At 43.1% G+C, this 20,356-nt stretch overlaps 1 protein-coding gene across 1 annotated transcript in view; it reads right to left on the bottom strand.

Moving 5' to 3' along the window:
- Positions 1–14,272: 14,272 nt before the first annotated feature.
- The window catches only part of TTPA (alpha tocopherol transfer protein), a 154,220-nt gene continuing 148,136 nt past the window's right edge, over positions 14,273–20,356 (bottom strand). Inside the window, exon 5 of the mRNA XM_085605540.1 lies at positions 14,273–15,197. Within this exon, the coding sequence (XP_085461666.1) occupies positions 15,024–15,197 (174 nt within the window). The 3' untranslated portion in view covers positions 14,273–15,023. The remainder of the gene's footprint in view (positions 15,198–20,356) is intronic.

Genomic DNA, 20,356 nt, shown 5'->3' with positions numbered 1-20,356 from the left:
GTGGCGACGACGGCAGGGTGGCCCCAGGAGAGGTGGGGCCAGTACATAGCACCCCTATTGTCTGGAGAATTACAGGCGGCCTATCAGGCTGCCAACCCCGACTGCACTACTCCCTATCTTGACATCAAGAAGGCAATTCTTGAGAGACTGGGCCACGACCAGGAATATTACCGGACTAGGTTCCGTAAGGAACGATGGGTAGCAGGCGATAACCCCAGGGCCCTCTACTATAGGATTAGGGACCTTGGGAACAGGTGGCTACAGCCTGACAGCGCAACAATGGGGGAGGTCACCGAAAAAATATATCTGGAACAGTATCTGGACGCCCTTCCATCAAACACTAGGACATGGGTAAAACAACATCCCCATCTCTCAGTTCAAACTGCTGTGGAGCTGGCATGTGCCTACCACAGGTCTCCCGAGTTCAAAGCCCAACCGGCCAAGAACCCTTTTCCTCCCCAAAAGTCCACAAACAGAATAGGAGGAGATATTAGGACCTCGGGGATAGCTAAACCCTTACCCAGAGCCCCGGCACCAACCTTACCTCCCCAGGCAGGGCCCCAATGTTTTCGCTGTGCGGAGTGGGGCCACATAGCCCGAAACTGCCCCCTAAAAACAGAAGTAGCAGAGCCTATGGACATAGGGGTGTCACGAAGCCGGGTCTTAACGACGGGTGGATCGCAAGGGAGGTATAATATGACCATTCGTCTGAATGGGAAACCAGTAGAGGCCCTATTAGACACAGGGTGTCATCACAGCATTGTCTGTAGGGAGTGGATTCCCCCTAACCAAATGTCAACTGAAGACGAAATACAGGTTTTGTGTATTCATGGGGACATACGTTCCTATCCCTTGGCAGAAGTCATCTTAGAAATTGACGGGTCAGGAAAGTAGGAGTAGTACCAGTCTTGGTAGAGAAAGTCCTGTTAGGTACCGATCTCCCAAACTTTGATGAATACGTGGCCAAATTAGCAAAGGAAGCCTCGGACCGAGACTGGCTGATACAAGGCACCCCAACAAAGGTTATCAAAACAAGGGCAGAAAAAAGAAGAGAAAGGGAACGGTACAGACAGTCTTCCAAATCGCCTGTCACATGTTTTCTTTCCTCCCCAGAGAGTGGATTTATGCTAACCCGGAGTTTCAGGGCGGACCAGAGAGAAGACAGTACGTTAGTACACGCCTGGGGACAAGCAGCGAACCAGAAGACCATAAAAAGGTAGGCCCTTATTTTCGTGTCAAAAGTGGTCTTCTCTATAGAATTTGTGAGTCCCCCACGAAACACGTACAGCAATTAGTTGTCCTCATGGCTTTCAGGGAACATTCTTTACATCTCGCTTATAACCAGGCTGGGGGTGGACATTATGGGCAGGAGCATACCCTCAAATACCTGCTAAAGAGGTTCTACTGGCCAGGGGTTTACAGGGAAGTGTCACGGTTCTGTGCCTCCTGTCCTAGATGCCAGCTGGTTAATCCGTCACCGGATAGAAAAGCCCCTCTTTACCCCCTACCCATTATCGATGTCCCATTTAAAAGAGTCGGTATGGATTTGGTAGGCCCTCTTCCTCCCTCTGCAAGAGGCCATCAATACATCCTTGTACTGGTGGATTATGCTACCAGATATCCAGAGGCTATCCCCCTCACCAGTACTACCACTCTCTCAGTCGCCCAAGCCATGGTTTCCTTCTTTTCTCGCGTAGGGTTTCCTTGTGAGCTATTGACCGATCAAGGGACACCGTTCATGTCCCGACTTATAAAAGAAATATGCAACCTGCTCAATGTTCGCCATATCAGAACAGCTGTCTATCATCCACAAACAGACGGCCTGGTTGAGCGATATAATAGAACTATAAAGACCATTCTTAAGAAAAGCATCAGTGAGGGCGGGAAGGATTGGGATCGGAAACTCCCCCTTGTTCTCTTCACTATCAGAACCCATGAACAGGCCTCCACCGGTTTTAGCCCTTTAGAACTCCTATTTGGCCGAAAACCCCACTGCTCGAAATGGCTGCCGAACAGTGGACAGAAGAGGAGGATGAGAGTAAGCCCCTTCTTGGGTATGCAGCATCCCTAAAAAACACCTTATCCACTTTATGGGAACATCTACACCGTAATCTGGAACAGGCACAACTAAAGCAAAAGACCTATTATGATAAAACCGCCAAGGCTAGGTGTTTGAACGTAGGGGACAAGGTATTAATCCTCCTCACATCATGAGAGAAAAAATTATTGGCGACTTGGCAAGGGCCCTATACTATAAAAGAAAAGTGACCCCTGTCACCTATAGGGTAGACGTTCCCCATAAGGAATAAGAGGACCAAATCTATCATATCAACTTACTAAAAAAATGGGAGGACTCTACACCTTCGACTGGAGTTGCGGTTAACCACGTCACCCTCACAAAGCCTTTAGAAATCTCTTTCCCAACTTCCCCGGAGGCCACACCAGAGAGACCCAAGGTTGGGGACGACTTAACGTCCCACCAACAACAACAGTTGTACGAGCTCTTGGACCACTATTCAGGGCTGTGCTCTAGTACGCCTGGCCGTACATCTCTAGTGCAACACGATATCAAAACAGAAGGTGGGAAGGTGATAAAACTTAAACCCTATAGGATCCCTGCAGCCCAACGATCAGCTGTACAGCAGGAGGTGGAGACTATGCTGCAAACCGTTATTATCGAGCCCTCTCAAAGTGAGTGGTGCTCCCCAGTAGTCCTTGTACCCAAACCCGATGGCAGCCTTCGCTTTTGTGTAGACTTTCGTCAACTAAATGCCCACTCCATGTTCGACAGTTATCCCATGCCCCGTGTAGACAAATTGGTGGAACGCCTGGGAGGGGCAACGGTGATGTCCACCATTGATCTAACCAAGGGGTACTGGCAGATACCTCTCAGCCCCGAGGCCAAAAAAAGAACGCCTTCTCAACGCCTTCAGGGTTGTATCATTTTAATGTTATGCCCTTTGGTCTTCACAGAGCCCCCGCCACCTTCCAAACACTAATGGACATCCTCTTAAAACACCACCAACCATACGCTATGGCGTACCTCGATGATATAGTCGTCTACAGCCCAGACTGGAACACCCATATTGTACATTTAAACCGCATTTTTTCCACCTTGTCTCTGGCAGGGCTTACACTCAATCCCAAGAAAACCACACTATCAACCAATCAAATAGAATATCTGGGTTATACCATCCGAGCCGGTACGATACGCCCGCAGCATAACAAGGTAGAGGCAGTACAGAACATACCACGCCCTAGTACCAAGAAGGAGATAAGGTCATTCCTTGGGTTGGTGGGATACTACTGACGATTTATACCCCGGTTTGCAGATATAGCTAGCCCTCTTACCGACTTGTTGGCCCAACGACACCCCGACAAAAAGCTAGAGTGGACAGAAGCACAAGAACACAGTTTCCATACCCTGAAGTCCCTTTTGTGTACAGCGCCAGTATTAATGTGTCCGGATTTTGAAAAACCTTTTGTCTTGCAGACAGATGTTTCCAACAGGGGGATAGGAGCGGTTATGTCCCAGTCAGACACCCAAGGGCATCTCAAGCCGGTGCTGTACCTTAGCCGAAAGCGGTTTCCCAGGGAACAACATTATGCCACTATAGAAAAAGAATGCTTTGCTATCAAATGGGCCATGGAAGCACTCCAGTATTATCTGTTAGGTCGCACATTCTTTTTAGTAACAGATCATTCCCTCTTAACCTGGTTGGCCTCTCATAAAGACACCAATCCAAAAATCCTTCGATGGTTCTTGTCCCTTCAACCCTTCTCTTTTCGGACCCTGCATCTACCTGGCACGCATCAAAAGAATGTGTATTTCCTATCCCGCTGTCCGGTCTCAATATGGCCCGAACGTCCATATTCAACGGAGGGGCAGTGAAGTCCCGCGATCGGGACACCCAAGATGGCTGCCGCAGTGCCTCAGAAGGGCGCGCCGATCACCGCTGCAGCGGCTCGGCTCGCGGGTCACGTGAGCGCTGCTGAAGCAGGTAGAGCACGGAACGAGGGGAGAGACGCGCTCGAGAATGGAGAACTGCTGCTGAGTGGAGACGCGAGGAGTGAGGAGCCCAGGAGAGAGGAGCCCAGGAGAGAGGAGCCCAGGAGAGAGGAGCCCAGGGGAGAAGACCTAGGAGGAGAAGAGACAGGGTCTGACTTCGGGGACCAGCCCCGTGATAATGCTGAGCAGTCCGTTCGTCCAGGGAGTGAGAGGGACGTCTGGACCCCTTCTGCCGCGACCCAGGATGGCCGTGGCCAGAGGCAAGTGCCATTTTTTCGTTACTTGGCAGTCGGGAAGTGGTGGGAATTGTAAAGCACTACCAGAGCACTGCATGAGCACGAAATCACCTGGGTGCTAGGTGGAGGTCCATATTGGAATCCCTCAGCCCTCTCCTAATACAATATTTTGTTGTTGTTTTTTTTTTTTTCCGTCTGTCACTAAGGAAGACGCCAAACACAGTACCCAGCCCCGAAAACAGCCCACCGAGAGGAGGGGAGAAGGAGGTAAGCCCAAGCGCGCCCAAGGACAGTGTACAGAAAACAACAAGACTGTTGCCCCTGTCTGCGGACTGCTCTACAAACCTAGTTTCTTTTGTTTTTTTTCTCTTTTCGCCTCCCTTCCGTCAGCAAGCATAATCCTTAATAAAACAAATCCCGTGGTACAAAAGGACGAAGCCCTCCCTTTCCTTCATTACTAGGCCTTGCATGACCACTACCACACTACAATAAAACATGCACATTTAAAGAACATGTGCTGTTAAAGAACATGAACAGATGCACATAAGGTTTTCAAGGCTCTGCTCTTTAACTAAATGGTCTAAAACATATATTTCAAGGCTTTCCTTTCCATTTCAAGGCCTTCAAGAAGTGAATGAGGAAATGCTTCACGGGAAGCAGTGCAAAGAGAGGTACTCAAAAACACAGGCAATGCGAGAATTCATTAAATAGGGAATGTGCAGACTGGTATTCAGGTAACCGAAAAGTGTAGTTTTCATACTTTCATGAGGCAAAAGATATAAAATAGAATCTGATAAAAATGTTACATAGATATTAGCTCTTCCACCTTTCAATGTAAAATATAAATATATGTTATAAAACATGCACAATCAAAGACCATGTGATATGGTTTTCAAGGTGCTGCCCAATAACTAAATGCTCTAAAAAGTACATTTCAAGGCCTTCCTCTAGCACGTGCAGTCTAGAATAAGCAATCACTAAACAAGAATAGTAGATTTTATAGAAGTTTCTAGTAATGACTGCAGGTTTATAGCAGTATTAAAGATTATATTTGCTATTCCTGTTGAAATTATTCTATAAAAATGTTTATGATACTTTGAAGATCAATTTGTAGGAGCAGGCCACTCAGAATTCACAATTGTACATCGACAACATTTAACATAGCTATGATGTACATTTCCAGAACGAATGCCTATGGTGTACTGTGAGAGTCGATGATGACGTGTGTGTGGTCTCTAGGGTATAATTGGAATATCTAGTCAGTCCATTTCCTGAAAGATCATTTATACCACAAGACCAGCAAAGCATCGCTGTTGCTTTCTGATTAGGCACTGGTTTCCATAAACCGACCTATATGTCATGCTATCCATAACCTGGGAGTCTGAAAGGAAAATACTTTGTTCGCCGTTTGCAGATTTTTAATTTCAAATCGACTTTTATTAAAAAATAAAACTATGTTCTGCTCATTCCATAAAGTATATGGTCCGTTAATTGCTTTAAACAAGTACTGATGTCCGCCCGCCCCCCCCAAAAAATGTTTGCAAGTGGATGCGACATACAATGAGTGAACACTTCTCGAGGCGTATCCAGAATGCGGGGAACTCCTCCAAAGAAATGTTTACTATTGTAAAATCTTTTACCACACCGGATGTGACAAGTGCCCTTCATCCTTCCCCTGCCCCCTGTACTAGCCACTCTGTGATTTCTTTGTGGAAAACATTCAAATGCTTTAATCTTCGTTCTAGCCAGTAGTTGGCTTAGTAGGGTCTGCCCCATTACCCAACAACCCTAAGGTCGTTTTTTCGGAATTTTTTCCAATCTCCGAAAAGGATTCACTGGAGGAGCTATTGAATTGTAACTCCAGCTCCCCAGAGGATCCCTGCCGACTTCAATTTCTCAGAATGGTTGGTTCTAGTATAAACCTATTTTAGAATCAAATCTGGAATGCCTCACTGAAATCTGGCATGTTCCCTTCAGTATGGAAACAGGCATTCCTGCTGCCGCTTCTTAAAAAGCCCAATGCGGACCCGGGGGTGCTTAGCAATTTTAGACCCATCTCATTGCTATAGGCACCCGGGAAAATCTTTTTAAAAAACAGATGGTTCAGAGCAAACTATCCTCCTTATAAAAACCAGTAGTTTGCTGCATGACACGCAATCCGTTTTCCATGCAGTTTATAGCATAGAGACCGCTCTACTGGAAGTGTCTGAAACGGTCAGAGAGGCGCTGCACCGAGGTGCTTCCGCTATGGTATAGCTGCTTGATCTTGCGGCAGCGACATGGTAGTTCATTCTACCCTGATGAAGAGCTTAAGACATTTTGGCCTTCAGGGCATGGTGTTATCTTGGTTCCAATCTTTTTTAGAAGATCGATCCCAATGGGTCTTCTGCACCCATTTTCATCTTCCCCCAAACCGTTGGTTTGTGGAGTGTCACAGGGCTCTGCTCTTAGCCCGCTGCTTTTCAATTTATATCTGGCCCCTTTGGCCACTCTTATAGAATCCAAGGGAGTGAAAGTTGTCTTGTAAGAAGGAGACATGCAGCTTGTGTTTTCGTTCACAGAACACTCAGAAGCAGCCCTTCTTAATTTCAAAGAGTGTTTTAAAAAACAATATTTCAAAGTGGATGAACAGCAACTTTCTGAAACTAAACGCAGATAAAATGGAGGTGCTCTGTTTTAGGCAGTCGGCATCCCCTCCATCTAGCCTTTGGTGGCCTTCTGAATTGAATCCTGCACCAATACCGGTTGCGTCTGCTAGAAATTTATGAATTAGGTCTGATGTCGATCTCTCTTTTGGGGCCCAAATCAGGCTTATTTCTTAATCCTGTTTTGTTAAGTTGAGACCTGTCAGAAAGCTATTGCGTGTTCTCCCAGAGGAGACCCAAAAGATCATTGTCCATGGGTTGGTGACATCACATTTGGATTATGCCAATAGCTTATATATGGGGCTTCCAGCTTTTCTGATTCGTAGATTACAAATAATACAGAATGCGGCAGCTAGGTTCATTGGTCTGGTTCCTTTTTGTCATCACATCTCCCCCAAATTGAGGCAACTTGAATGGCTACCGGTTGCCAAGACGGTTGAGTTTAAAGCCCCGACGTTTACCTTCAAAGCCTTAAGGGGTATAGGGCCTAACTATCTCAGGAATTAGCTTAGCATGTATCAGCAGAAGTGAGTCTTGAGATCTAACCATCTGAAACTCATTCACACTCTGAGGTTTGCCAAAGCGCAACGAGGTGGCAGGTCATTCTCGGTACGGACGGTTAAGCTCTGGAATTACCTGCCCACCCACATATGCATGGCCGAGACAGAAGAGGGATTCAGGAAAGATCTAAAAACATGGCTCTTCAGTCAAGCTTAGATTGTGCTGACCAGTTTATTCTTCAGTCTTGCTTTGAGTGCGGGGACACCTCAGTTGAGGTAGCTGCACGCTGTACAAATGGCTTTGATTGATTGATTGAACATAATGCAAGATTTCTACTAGCTCTTCATCAGTGTTGCCTTTTGTACTTATTGTAGATATATGCTGGAAAAACAATTTTAGGTAAGTATAAAAAACATGAAATGATTTGGCTTGCTTATACAGATAGAATATGTTTCCACTTTAATAAAGGATTTTTTCAACAAAAAGTATTATTTCAATATTTTTACGCGCCTTACCATAGTGCGTACAGTGCAATCAATGCGTCCAATAAAGTATTGAATGCACCCAACTTCTCTCCAAATTAGTGTTGAGGTTGTGTACTTCCAGGTAACATATGCACACAATGCAGATATGCAAAAGAAGAACATATTAAGGCAAATATCGGAAATGAAATGACTCGGTTTATCCAGAGAATAGATATATATATATATTATTTATTTAAAGATAGACCATATTAACACACATAACATTTTAAAAATTATTGCACAGCGTTCACAGTAAATGATCATTTAAGCCTCGATTATAAGTGGTTTGTAAATTCTGATAAGCATGGCAACCTGTCAAAATTACACATTTTTGTTTCTTGTGATGAGATTTAGACTACTAAAAACAGCAACAATTTGAGAGTAAAACACTGATGGAAAACAGGCAAATCGGCCCCACAAGAAGATAACCCACAGGAATACAGATTCCTGCACATTATCTTCCAAAAAGTGCAACCCCTGCGACTTCTCCATCCCTGCATTTACAGTGAACTCCAGTTACTGCAATTCTGATGGTGGAGAAATAACAGATTCATCTGGAGCACTCAAGATAGGGGCCATAATGTTGCCTGCAATATAGCAAACTTCTCACCAAGTCTAAATTGAGATAGTGCAGTTACATTTTATGCATCATATGAAGTATTGCTGCAGGTTAAATTAGTCGCACACACTTATCCTGGACACCAGAGGCTTTGCTTGCCCTTTAATTACATGATTTCTTCAACATGAAACAAGATTGCATTATTTTTTAATTAAACCTACAAAACACTGAATTATTCCCAAAACAAACTATCTAACATGCTAAAACTACCTTCAGGATGGATACAGAAGGTGTACCATTGAAGGTAATAGATCTATCTGATCTAAAAATAAATCTAACATTTGAAACAACTTCTTTTTCACTTTTGTAAAACAGTTCTTCCAAACAAGCAGACAAAATTAACATCAGCAGGGACCTGGCTATATAACAGAAGGCCTCCTCCAGTTTCTTCCCAGTGAACAAACTGTGTAAGAAATCCAGTTTTCATATTTTCATTAATCACAAGATATACAATAGGGCCTGACTCCGACGTATATGAACATATTGCATAGATATTTCCTCCACCTTGAAACAATTAGTATAAATATGTTATTTTATAGCAGTTATTTAGAGCCAATAACGTACTGATAGGGTACTTATGAATATATGAATAAGTACGCTATTTCTATGGCAACAGCACCCTTCCTGTGAACTGCAAATTCTAAGAGGAAAACCGGAAAAAAGAAGCTAGTTTTACAAATTGAAAAATGTTTAGCAGGTCTAATGTGGTGCAATAAAGCCTTAATTGGGTTCTGGTGACAATTACAAACCACTCTTCTTTAGGCCTTGTGATTTATCATTATGTCATCAGAGCCTTACGTTGGCATTATAGAACCATAACGGACCAGTTATGAGTCTTCTGTATTATGCAACTAGGAATGTTATATCATGTTTTCATTAACTAACTTTAAAAAACTGAACGCTGCCATAAAGACACTTAGGCATTGTAAGCAATTTGATGGTACCTTTGACCTAATTTATATATATATGTAACAACATACAGAATGTTGATCTTCGAATGAAGAAAAAAAAAACAGACAAAAAGTCCTGGCTGGACCAATCGAAAACATTATAGCGGATGTACGGTTACAAAAACAGAACAGGGAGGATCATGGCTACAACGTTCTCAGGCCATGATTGCACTTGGTGAAAAAAGCAGACTAAGAGTAACAGAGAAGCATCACTGTTTAGGACTGACTGACACAAGCAACAGAAGTACAACTCCGGAATTCAATCTATATGAATACAGATCATGTAGAAAATCATGTAGCAAGACTATTCCTCCATTAATTCACTGCATTGTAGAAGAATAAAAGGTACAATTAACCTTAATGAACAAGAATGTTTTGGAATGCTAAGAGAATTATTTCAACGAGGCAGTTGTGGCACAGAAATCTCTTCAAGATTGATTTTACTACCTCATAAATCACATTGACTGAAGAGAAGTCACGATACAGGAGGAGAATAATCTTCCCAGGAGAGCAATTTTGACAATAAAAGTTCATTGGAAGAGTTGGGGAGAGCACGGTCAGAGGAAACAACTCAACAATTATCTGGAAGTTTGGCGAATGCTCGAATCTTCAGCTAAAAAAGGAACAGTTGCTCAAATGGCAAATCCAACAAAAATATCAGAACAAATCGGTCTGGGCCTGTCAAGCTATTCATTATTCGATTTCATGGTATTAGTTATAGTCTTCATATTTACATTTCACACAGGTCATAATATGCTATCACATTGCCATTTTAATTTAACTCAAAATCCTTAGGCAAACTTGTCAAACTCTGCAATTCATCCAGTTTGCCAAGCTTCGATTTTTTACCACCTTCACTTACAAGAGACGTTTTCCATATAAACTAGAGTGCACAGGAAGTTTCCTGCAATAACTTGTTGCATGATAATTATCCTACCATAGAGGTTCTTTATATTTCAATCATTTCTCCTGCCAACCTATTTTTGGTTGAATTTTTCTCCCACTTTGCAAAATTTGTGAAAATGGAAAAGTAAAAAAAAAAGAAATCCTTAAGTGTGGGAATGAGGGTTGCAACCTCGTACACCTCTAACTTTAACATGACATGTAGAAGTCTGAATAGGTCTTATAAATATATTGGAACCTGTATAACATTGAAGGGTCAGAACTCAAAGCAGACTCTTCGTAACAGAAAATAATGTGAAAAGGAGGGTATGGCCCTCCAAAATTAGGACCATTGTGGCTCATAAGATCAAACAACCCGAGTCTCACTTTTGATGTCAGCACCATATTTGTAATCCCTTTTATGTGCACCCCCAAGTGTGGTTGAACATCTACCACACATTCAAAACCTATAAGAAATTGAAGGCCATGATGATAAAATGAAAGGAGTAAGACTTGCTCCAAGCTACTAATTTGAAGAAAGGCCTATCAGAGGTTTCTCAAAGATAGTCTCGCTCGAAAGAATGAGAAACGAATCAGCAGCATGAAACGAAGGATGCCACAGAATCAGGACGATAGTGGTAAGAGGCTGCGGTATTCATTTTCAGTTTTGCAGAAATGGAAATGAGGACTAAAATGAGCAAAATAGGTATTACTGCACGCCTCCTTTTCGGCTACCATCATTCTCTTACTTGTGATTGTGCAGCAAAAATGTGCTGGCAAGAAAAAAGTTATTTACCCTGTAACCATCTTTTCGTAGTATGTAGGACTGTAGTCCCACGCTCCACCAATTTAGTTCTGGGTCTGGACATTTACAACTTGTTTTGTGTCACACGACCTGTTGGGAGTCCTCCCTTACTTGCACACAGGCAAAGACTCCACCTCAGATTGTTTTCTTCCGCCATCGGGTTTGGACATTCGAGTAGCAGTTCTCGGACCGATGTGTTCTTCAGATTCTTAGGGAGCACACTTCAACTTTTTCCAACCTAGCAAGTTCGAAAACAATTGCTCTCTATTTAGCAAACAGCCGAAGGATTCTTCATTGATGCCTGGGCATCTTTTTTTCAACACACTGTGTTCAACTACTGATGCACTGAGATTGGACACCCCCTCCAACAACTGGCATCAAGGGGGCATGAACGCTTTTCAGATCTTATTCTGGAGAATGACTGTCGGGTGTTATGAAACAAACACCTTTTAAGTTTTGCCCTAGTTGCAATTTCGGGCTATCATGAGGTGTACAAATTGTGTCTATTGCCTGAGCACAAGGCTACCTGCGACTTCAAGCCTTGTTTTGCACGAAAACCCACCGGCACTGATAAGCGAGGTATTGCTGGCATCACGGAATGCAAGGCCAAGCCTCTCCCGATGCCCCAGATATCTTCAAGCCTGAAGATATGTTCTGGGCCGAGGAGGAAGCTGGGTTCTCCGTCTTTCCAACAGCTCAAGAGGGCAAAAGCCGAAAGGTGGTGTCATCTGAAGCACCCGAAGTAGAGCAAGTGAAGGCTGAGCTCCCAGCCCCAAGCACTCAGGACTAAAGACCAGGTCCATGCCTGGGGCTCCAATCCAGCCACAGCAACGTCAATCACCCCCAGACCAAGGCAAGCACCACTCCTAAGTCAAGCATCAAGCTTAGAGTCCAGTCTGTGAGCAAGCCTCCACCAAATGATGCAGAGCTAAGTCGCCCATTGAAGCACCCCTCCGCAAAAAGGCGCCTAACATCCAGGTGCAAAGCCAGATTAGACACCAAAAGACCCACATATACTGGCCTTAAGACCGGTGTCCGCAGAACTTTCTACACTTCAACCACTGGCTAACTTCACTGTGCACGTCACTCAACGGAGCAGGGACCTCCATGGCAATGTGTGCCTTTTGAGACCAAAAACAATGACTGATGACGACTGAACCACTTCCTCAAAAAAAGAGTTCTGCAGAAAACATGACAAAACAAAACAAGCATTGACCAACACACAAGGCTGACTGTCAGCCCCAGACCTATTGACTTTGAAAATGCTTGTTAATTTAGCACCGTTAACGGTGTTGAGATTATTCTCAATCCCTACTAACTCTTTTGTGAAAAAAATCAAGCTTGTTATTTGTGGCCTACCACATAGAAGGCAGCAGTGGACTGCAGGTGGTTATTTAGAACTACTGCAAACTGTACCTGACCTGCAAGGGCATGGCAGTTTGGCTTTGCTGGTGACCTTGGGATTTTATGGAGTATTTCCAGTTTCATCTGACACAACAAACACATCGGTGCTTGATACGTATGAATAGTTACACAGACTCACAGCTATGTCCCCTGACAAAAACTATGTTTATTTACATATATTCAAATCTTCACATAATAAAAACTAATCTAAGTAAAATACTTTGGGAATTTGTGGTTCACAGGATTATTCAAGTAATTAGGGTTTCAAACACATGGAATTGAATAGTTTGTGACTGATCAAACACCACAGAGCCTTCATCCAACCCAGAAAGGGATTTGCTAAAGAAGCTGGATCCTCTCACTTCCAGTTTAGGAGAGCAGCAACTGGATGATCAAATCAGCAGAAATATGGAAGGCAACCTTCTGCCACTTGTACCGAAGCACTGGATAAGGAGTTGCATGATCAATGGTTCATGCAGTATACATCACTGCAAGCAGCTAGAGCAGAGCTCCCGGATCCTCACGTAGCCAGTGAATCACTTATCACAAAAATAAAATGTAATTCCCTGCAATTTATGTTTTTTTAAATGTGCTATGTGCAAACCTTCCAGATATACAATCATTTTTTACAGCAATTGGTAATCTCTCAATAAAAAAACCCATAAATTCAAACAAATCTCTTGTCTGAATATATAAAGTTGGTAGTACAACTCTGAATAAGCCGTTGTAGCAAATGCTGGCAGAGGCATACACGTTATGGATGGAAAATGAGTGAAAACGTTATATTTTACTCAACCCTACTGTTCATAGAATTATATACAACATATAATAGTTTGAATATAATCACGGATACCAGATTAGATCATGTAAACTTCAATAACCCCAAACGTTTTTAGAAAATCCAGTGGATCATGTTGGTCTTGTTTCCAACATGAGCACACAGTTAGCTTATATCATCTTTCAGGAGTAAGTCCAGTTGCTTGTACACCTTTCACTTTGGCACCTCGCAGTGTACTTTTGGTAGAAGAGGGAAAGGGGACCCAGGTAGAGGACAATTTGCTCAGGGTCATTTAATGTGGTGAAGTTGGAAATACCTCTTGAGATCCTGTTGGGCTCACACTTAGCACATAATGCGCTAACCCGTATGTCAAGCAGAATGTCAAGCAGGATGTGTCCTGTTGAATTATAAAAAAATATATACATCTACGTGGACCAGATTACAATATCTATTCACAGTGCAGTGGAATTTGGCCCTTACTTGCTTGTTCAAACACCAACATTTGTACTGACAAACCAGTGCAAGAATGATTTTTCCGCGGCTGCTCAGTGCACAATGGCACTACACCAGAGCTATGTTACGTAAGCTGATGCCAAGTCAACAAACATGCATTGCTCTTCCACTTGAATGCCCCTGTTTTCTGAGCCTACAGTAAACAGGCTCTTGCTTGTTTTAGCCAAAAGGTGAAAAGATGGTTTTGCTATTAACCTTGCTTCTCCAGCCCAAAGAAGCAGGACTGGCAACTGCACTGAAATGGGTGGTTTCAAGGCCTATATTTTATAGGGATGATATCAAACTTGTGAATTTTCCGTAACTGGATGAACGATCTCCGTGAATTAAGGATTTCATCCAGTGGAATGAGTAGGGCAGGATCACATAGCAACGCAACATCAACACAATAACATTGTGCTATTTTTTTGGGTTGAGCCGGGGTTACATGGTGTTTAGTTTCATGTTATTATATTAGAGTGTTTTTGAACTGTGATAACGTTATCAAAAAACTTTACCCTGTTTGAAAACAACATACGAAAAAAGTAAACCTGTAATACAAACAATACTAAATCGGTACCGGGTGTTAATGTCCAACAGAGCCATCTCGGGGTTCTGGTGACATTTATAAACCACTCTGCTTGAGGCCTTGTGTTTTACTGAGCAACCAGTACCGCTCAAAAGCCTTATTTGGCCATATGAAATCCTGATGCACAGGTGAAAGAACTAAACTCTAGCTCATGATTGAAAAGGCAGGCTAGTACATAACTTCAAGGGAAAAACTGTTCGGACGTTGAAATAGGAGGGTAGGTTCTCATGTCCAGCAAATAGCACATTGTTCATAAATCACCTGTTAAGTCGGACTTCCTACTAACAAACTTTTATACACACAGGAGTTGCAGGTTAAAAAGTGCGTCAGTGGTAAACAGTATTCTGGTACCTTCACGAAACCTTGTCTGACGCATGAGATGAAAAGGACCAATGATTCTATTGCCCCATGTAAACTGCGTGGATACGTTTTCTCACTTATGTTTCGGGGATTTAGAAATGTTATGTGCTGAGGTTAGTTTTTACTGCCTAGAGCACAGCATTTATTGCTGCCGAGTTGCCACTGTGCATGGCCATCTTGGCCGACACCGAGAAGATCAGTCCATGCTTGTCTGACAAACTTTGTACTCGTACTAGGTAACCTGAGAAATGTCAAGAAGATAATCTTCTGACTTCATTATAAGTTCGGTCCATTCCTCGCACAGCATGTCCATGCCACAGCCCGCACCGCCGTACTCGGGAGGGAGGATGTTCGCTCCAAAGTGCTGCTGCAGGCTCTCTGTGTAGTCACTTCCATGCATATAGATCTGAAACAACAAATGAGGGGATTGTGAATACACCATTTGAAGCCTCACCAGTGCTCCCCTTTCACACAGCTTTGTGTTCCCTATTTTCCTTCACACCAGCTTCCACAAAGGAAACTAATAATTCAGTAATACAGGATTGGAAAGATCAGGGGAAGCCTACAAGCAAACAGGTTTGGCTTTTTTACCGTGCATGCAGATAAGAGCCATTACTAACCACTTGGGTATTCATCCCTCCAAAAGAAACTGCCGCCGCCATGAAGTTCATCCATCTGTCCATCCATCCATCCATCCATCAGACCCTTGCCCCCTACTCCAGAGAAACTCGACCCATCAGCACCATTCTCCCACCCATTCTGAATGCCTCCGTCTCTTCCACGAACTTCCCAGATGCTAAAAAATGCAATTGTACTGCCACTGCTAAAGATAACTTCTGTGAACCCTTCAAAACTCGTCCACTACAGACCGATCTCCCTTCTACCATTCCCGGCCAAGATCTAAGAAAAAAACATCAACAGAATAACTCAATGACCACCAATTATTTGACACCAAATCAGTCTGCTTTCGGACCATACCACAGCACGGAAACTGCTTTCGTTTCTGTCACAGATGACATCCACATGATTCTAGACAAAGAAGACACGGCGGTCTTCATCCTTCTGGACCTCTCCACAGATTTGAAACAGTCTCTCACCACATCCTCATCAGACACCCACACAACATCGGAATCCATGGACAAGCACTACAATGGACCTGTTCTTTGCTGGCTGGAAGGACCTGGTTAGTAAGCCCAGTACCATACACCTCGGACACCCGCAACCTTATCTGTGAAGTACTACACGAATCCTCGCCGAGACCAGCCCTCTTCAACACATACATAATCCCTCTAGACAGCAACAGCCGCACTCTTGGTATCAATGTCCTCTCCTTCACCTGCGACACGCAACTCATTCACTCCCTCACAGACAAAATAATCAGTAATTGGATTAAGTTCAATACCTGCATGACTGAAATCACCCACTTGATGAACCAACTCTCTAAAGCTGAACACCAACAAGAATTATTTTTTTTTTTAAATGGGGAAGAGGCCATCACTGTTGACCTCCTCCTGGTGTCCAACAGAGATAGGACCAACACTCACATCCACGCCAAGAACATCAGGATCATCACTAACAGTAACCTCAACAGGACTGCCCAAGTCAATGTGGTCACTGCTTCATGCTTCAATACCGTGAAGATGCTGAGGACGATTTTCCAATGGCTCCCAATCAGCACCTGGAAAACCGTCATGCATGCCCCGATAACAAGCGAGCTGAACTATGGGAACACCCCTTCTATGCCGGGACCAACAAAAATACTCACCAGAATGCTGAAGACCATTCAGAACTCGGTGCCCATAATCACTCTCAACCTCCCACGTTGCACTCACAAAACGGCACACCTGAAGGAGCTCTACTGGCTCTCCATTCACAAATTAGCACAACTCGAACTCCACACCCACACTTTCAGATCACTACTTGGATAACGCTGGCCCAGTATACCTCAACAATAACATCTGCTTTTACAAACCTTCCAGACACCTCCGCTTTTTCGGATTCCTACTTGGGCAAATTCCACGCATACAGAAAACCAGATCGGACCGCCAAGCCTTCTACATCACTCCGAAAGCATAGAACCCCTGCCTCTACACATAAGAGCCTCCTAACTTCTTGAATTCCACAAGAAGTTGAACACCTGACTTCTTGAGTGATCCCACTAGGCCCTAGGTGTGCTTAACCTCACACCTACTCAGCCTAAGGACACCTTCCCGGGTGATAATGTCCTCTACAAATTTACATTAAATTTTTTTTTTAAATATATATATATATATATATATATATAAACACATATATATATATATATATATATATATATATATATATAAACACATATATATATATATATATATATATACACATATATATATATATATATATATATATACACACACACACACACACACACACACACACAAATACACATGAATTCATTTAGCCTGGGTGGAGTTCAGAGTAACAATAAAACTCCGCCACGCTACGTTGAGTTTATTAGTGTCATTCTGTTCGCAGTGATTTTGAGCATCGGGTGTTTTTCCCGCTATGTAAAATCTTTGAAAACGGCACCACACGCAGCGCAAGAGGACGCAGCTTCCTTTCTCTGCTCGAGCTGCAGCTTTCTCAATGCGAACGGAAGGTTTCTCAGCATTGAGAAATCCGACCATCTGCATTGAGAAATCTCCCCATGAGGTTGATTTTCCTCACTTGTGAATTAGACCTTGGTGAGCGCGAGCAAGAAAACATCTCACCGGGAGGTGGATTTACCTCGTTTGCGCTAGCCAACTTGACGTTGACGAGCGACAGTGTGGAAAAATACTCGGCTGCGCTTTGCAGAGTGGAGTTTTATGGAACACCCCGTGCTCCGCGGAGTGCGGAAAACTCAGCGAAACTGAGCGGAGTTCACTGCCCAGGTTCAACATACATATATACCGAACCATGTTTCCTTGAAGAAAACAAAGTATACTTGGTTCAAATCCGATCACAGATATGGTGGTCCCTAGCAGTCCACCATCCCGGTCATGACACCAAATCAGGATAAGTCTCAATTTGTGACTTACCTCATTAATATACATGAGGTATTTTATATTGGGTTCCACTCCGAATGGGACCCTATTAGACTTGCCACCATTACATAAGGCCCTTTGTTCAAAAATCTGTAAAAGGCTTAGAAAACTGATGATCAACAGAAAATATCTCAAGTTCATCTGCAGTGATCAGATACATTACTGTCATAATATTTTACTCTCTTGTGTCAGAAATGCTCCTTGTGCTAAAAAAATGCTGCTTTGAATTCCAGCGATTTTAAGTGCAAGGTAGTTTTCTTGAACGTCAACTGACCCATCTCAACCGGATCCATCATCTGTGCTATTCAACCTTATACGGATACACTGTATTAATAGGTGTAGGCAAGTTCTTAAAGTGTAAGCATGTGTGCACTAGCACCATTGTTACAAACACTAAATCATCAAAGTCCCTCAATCTCCACGACCAACGACTATTGAGCCATTCCTTTAATGGCCTCCAGTGTGGATGCACATGTGTTACCACTTGCAGCAGGATGCTGTTCTTCCAAAATTTTAGAACTGCCCTCGAAGTCCGACTCTGTCATTTCGGAAAGAAGTTGTTCTTCTGAAACATCACAATTATTTCCATTGTTGGAACTTTTACCATAAACACCTGGTCCTATAATTTAGTTTCCGTATGGATAGGGTATAGTTTAATCATGCGCACCGAAAAGTTTGAAGTTAAAACAGTCATGCAGCTCGGTTTATGTCGGTTGACATTGGAGAAAATAATATCTCTTCAGTAGTTAGTAATCTAAGAGTTTGTATGTATGAAACTCGTATCTCCTCTGGCATTTTCTAAAACATTGAAAGACAATTTCATTCTAGATAAAAGCATCAGAAATTGGTAATATTTCCCACCTACCGCAAATAGTAGGTATTTCAAGTGCCTAGAAGTGGCAATATACCCTCCCACTGCTGTTGTCCATTTCTTCCCCAAAGAATAATATAAATGGGCACCACTATAAGAACTCCAGGCTACACATTCTTTCCCACAACATCTAGTTGTTTCCTTTCCTTATTGAGGAGTGGGAGTGGCCAAAGCAGAGTTCAGGTTTACTTGCTTCTTGCATATTAACAATAACTGTGTCCACTCTGGATTGGCAAGGATACATAGAGGGGCTACCAACAGTGTTACTGAGTGTATAGTGGCCATTATAACAGTATGCCTTATCTAGGTGTACAATCAGAGGTAGCAAGAATAGAAAAGGTTTCTTTTGTTGTACTGGGCTAGGAGTTTAAAATAGGAAACACAAACTGTTCCTCCTTTTGTAATAGCATTCTGCCTTTTCAATTAGTGTTTTAATACGGCTAAAAGATCTGGAGAGGAAAGCTTTACTGGATAGGAATGTACACTCTGATGGAAATCATTTAGGAAATTGTTGATAAGTTTGTCATCTAATCTAATGTTTCCCCATGATTGTGGGGGTTTGGATATTAACTCAAGGAATGAGGATGAAGTCTGATAAAAGGGCCAACTTTAAACCACCATTCATTGTCCTCCTCTGAAGGACCCCACATTCATTTGACTGCAGAGGGCTGAAAGCTGAGATAACTTTCTATGCCTCATCTTAATATTACTTTCATGTACATGTACTAAAATTAGTTTGCTCAGGTGAAAGGATATTGATGGAGAAGCCTATGTCATGTAGAAGTGGTAGGAGCATTGGTAGGGCTTGTGGCATGCGACAGGTGGCGCTGGGATTGGAGCCACAATAATCATCAAGCCTGCATTATCAGGCCTACCCTTGTGGATTGGCCCAGTGGAATGGGAGTAGTCCTGGAGATAATCCAACACGGTTCGTAGGAAGATCTCCATCTGGGAAGAGTAGGCACTGGGGGGAGGTGGGTAACAAAGGTTTTACTTTTTGAGAACTGGAATGGTCTCTGAACGATGAGAAATAGACAGTGTCAGCGAACTGCATCACTCAGTTTCAGGATGGTCCAGATAGTGGGACATTTCCTTAAGTAATAACAGAACTTCGCTCCTGTGGCATTTTTTTGGTCTTTTTTCCACCCGGGAGAATCTTTTGGGGATTGTTCTCAGTCAAGAGACATAAATGATGGATGTACGAGGGGCTGTCTTGGAGTATCTTAATGGACCCCTGCCAAATATAACATAGCCTTCTCCTTCCGGATGGCCTTCGGGTGCATGGATAAACCAGACCTGCCCAACTGATCGTGTTCTGATCCAAACAACACTTACAGTGCTTGTGCAGAGCAGATAAGGACATCTTTTTTTTTTTTTTAATTATTTTTATTTTCAATAAACAGTAAAATAACAATAGTCAGGTGACATTCATTCAATACATGTAAATATCCCGGTATTCCATCTAATATTCAGCTTGGATTTTTTAAGGCCGCTCTAGGGTGGGTTATATACTACCGTCCTCATCGTGGCGTCCCACCTTTGCACATATCACCTCATAAAAAATCACAGTATTCAGTTGCACATAGCTATTTCACATCATTTCGTCAGGGTCTTGTACTACAATCGGTAATG

Source organism: Triturus cristatus, chromosome 5_1, assembly GCF_964204655.1.
Source record: "Triturus cristatus chromosome 5_1, aTriCri1.1, whole genome shotgun sequence".
NCBI lineage: Eukaryota > Metazoa > Chordata > Amphibia > Caudata > Salamandridae > Triturus > Triturus cristatus.
This window is presented reverse-complemented; position numbering and strand designations above follow the sequence as displayed.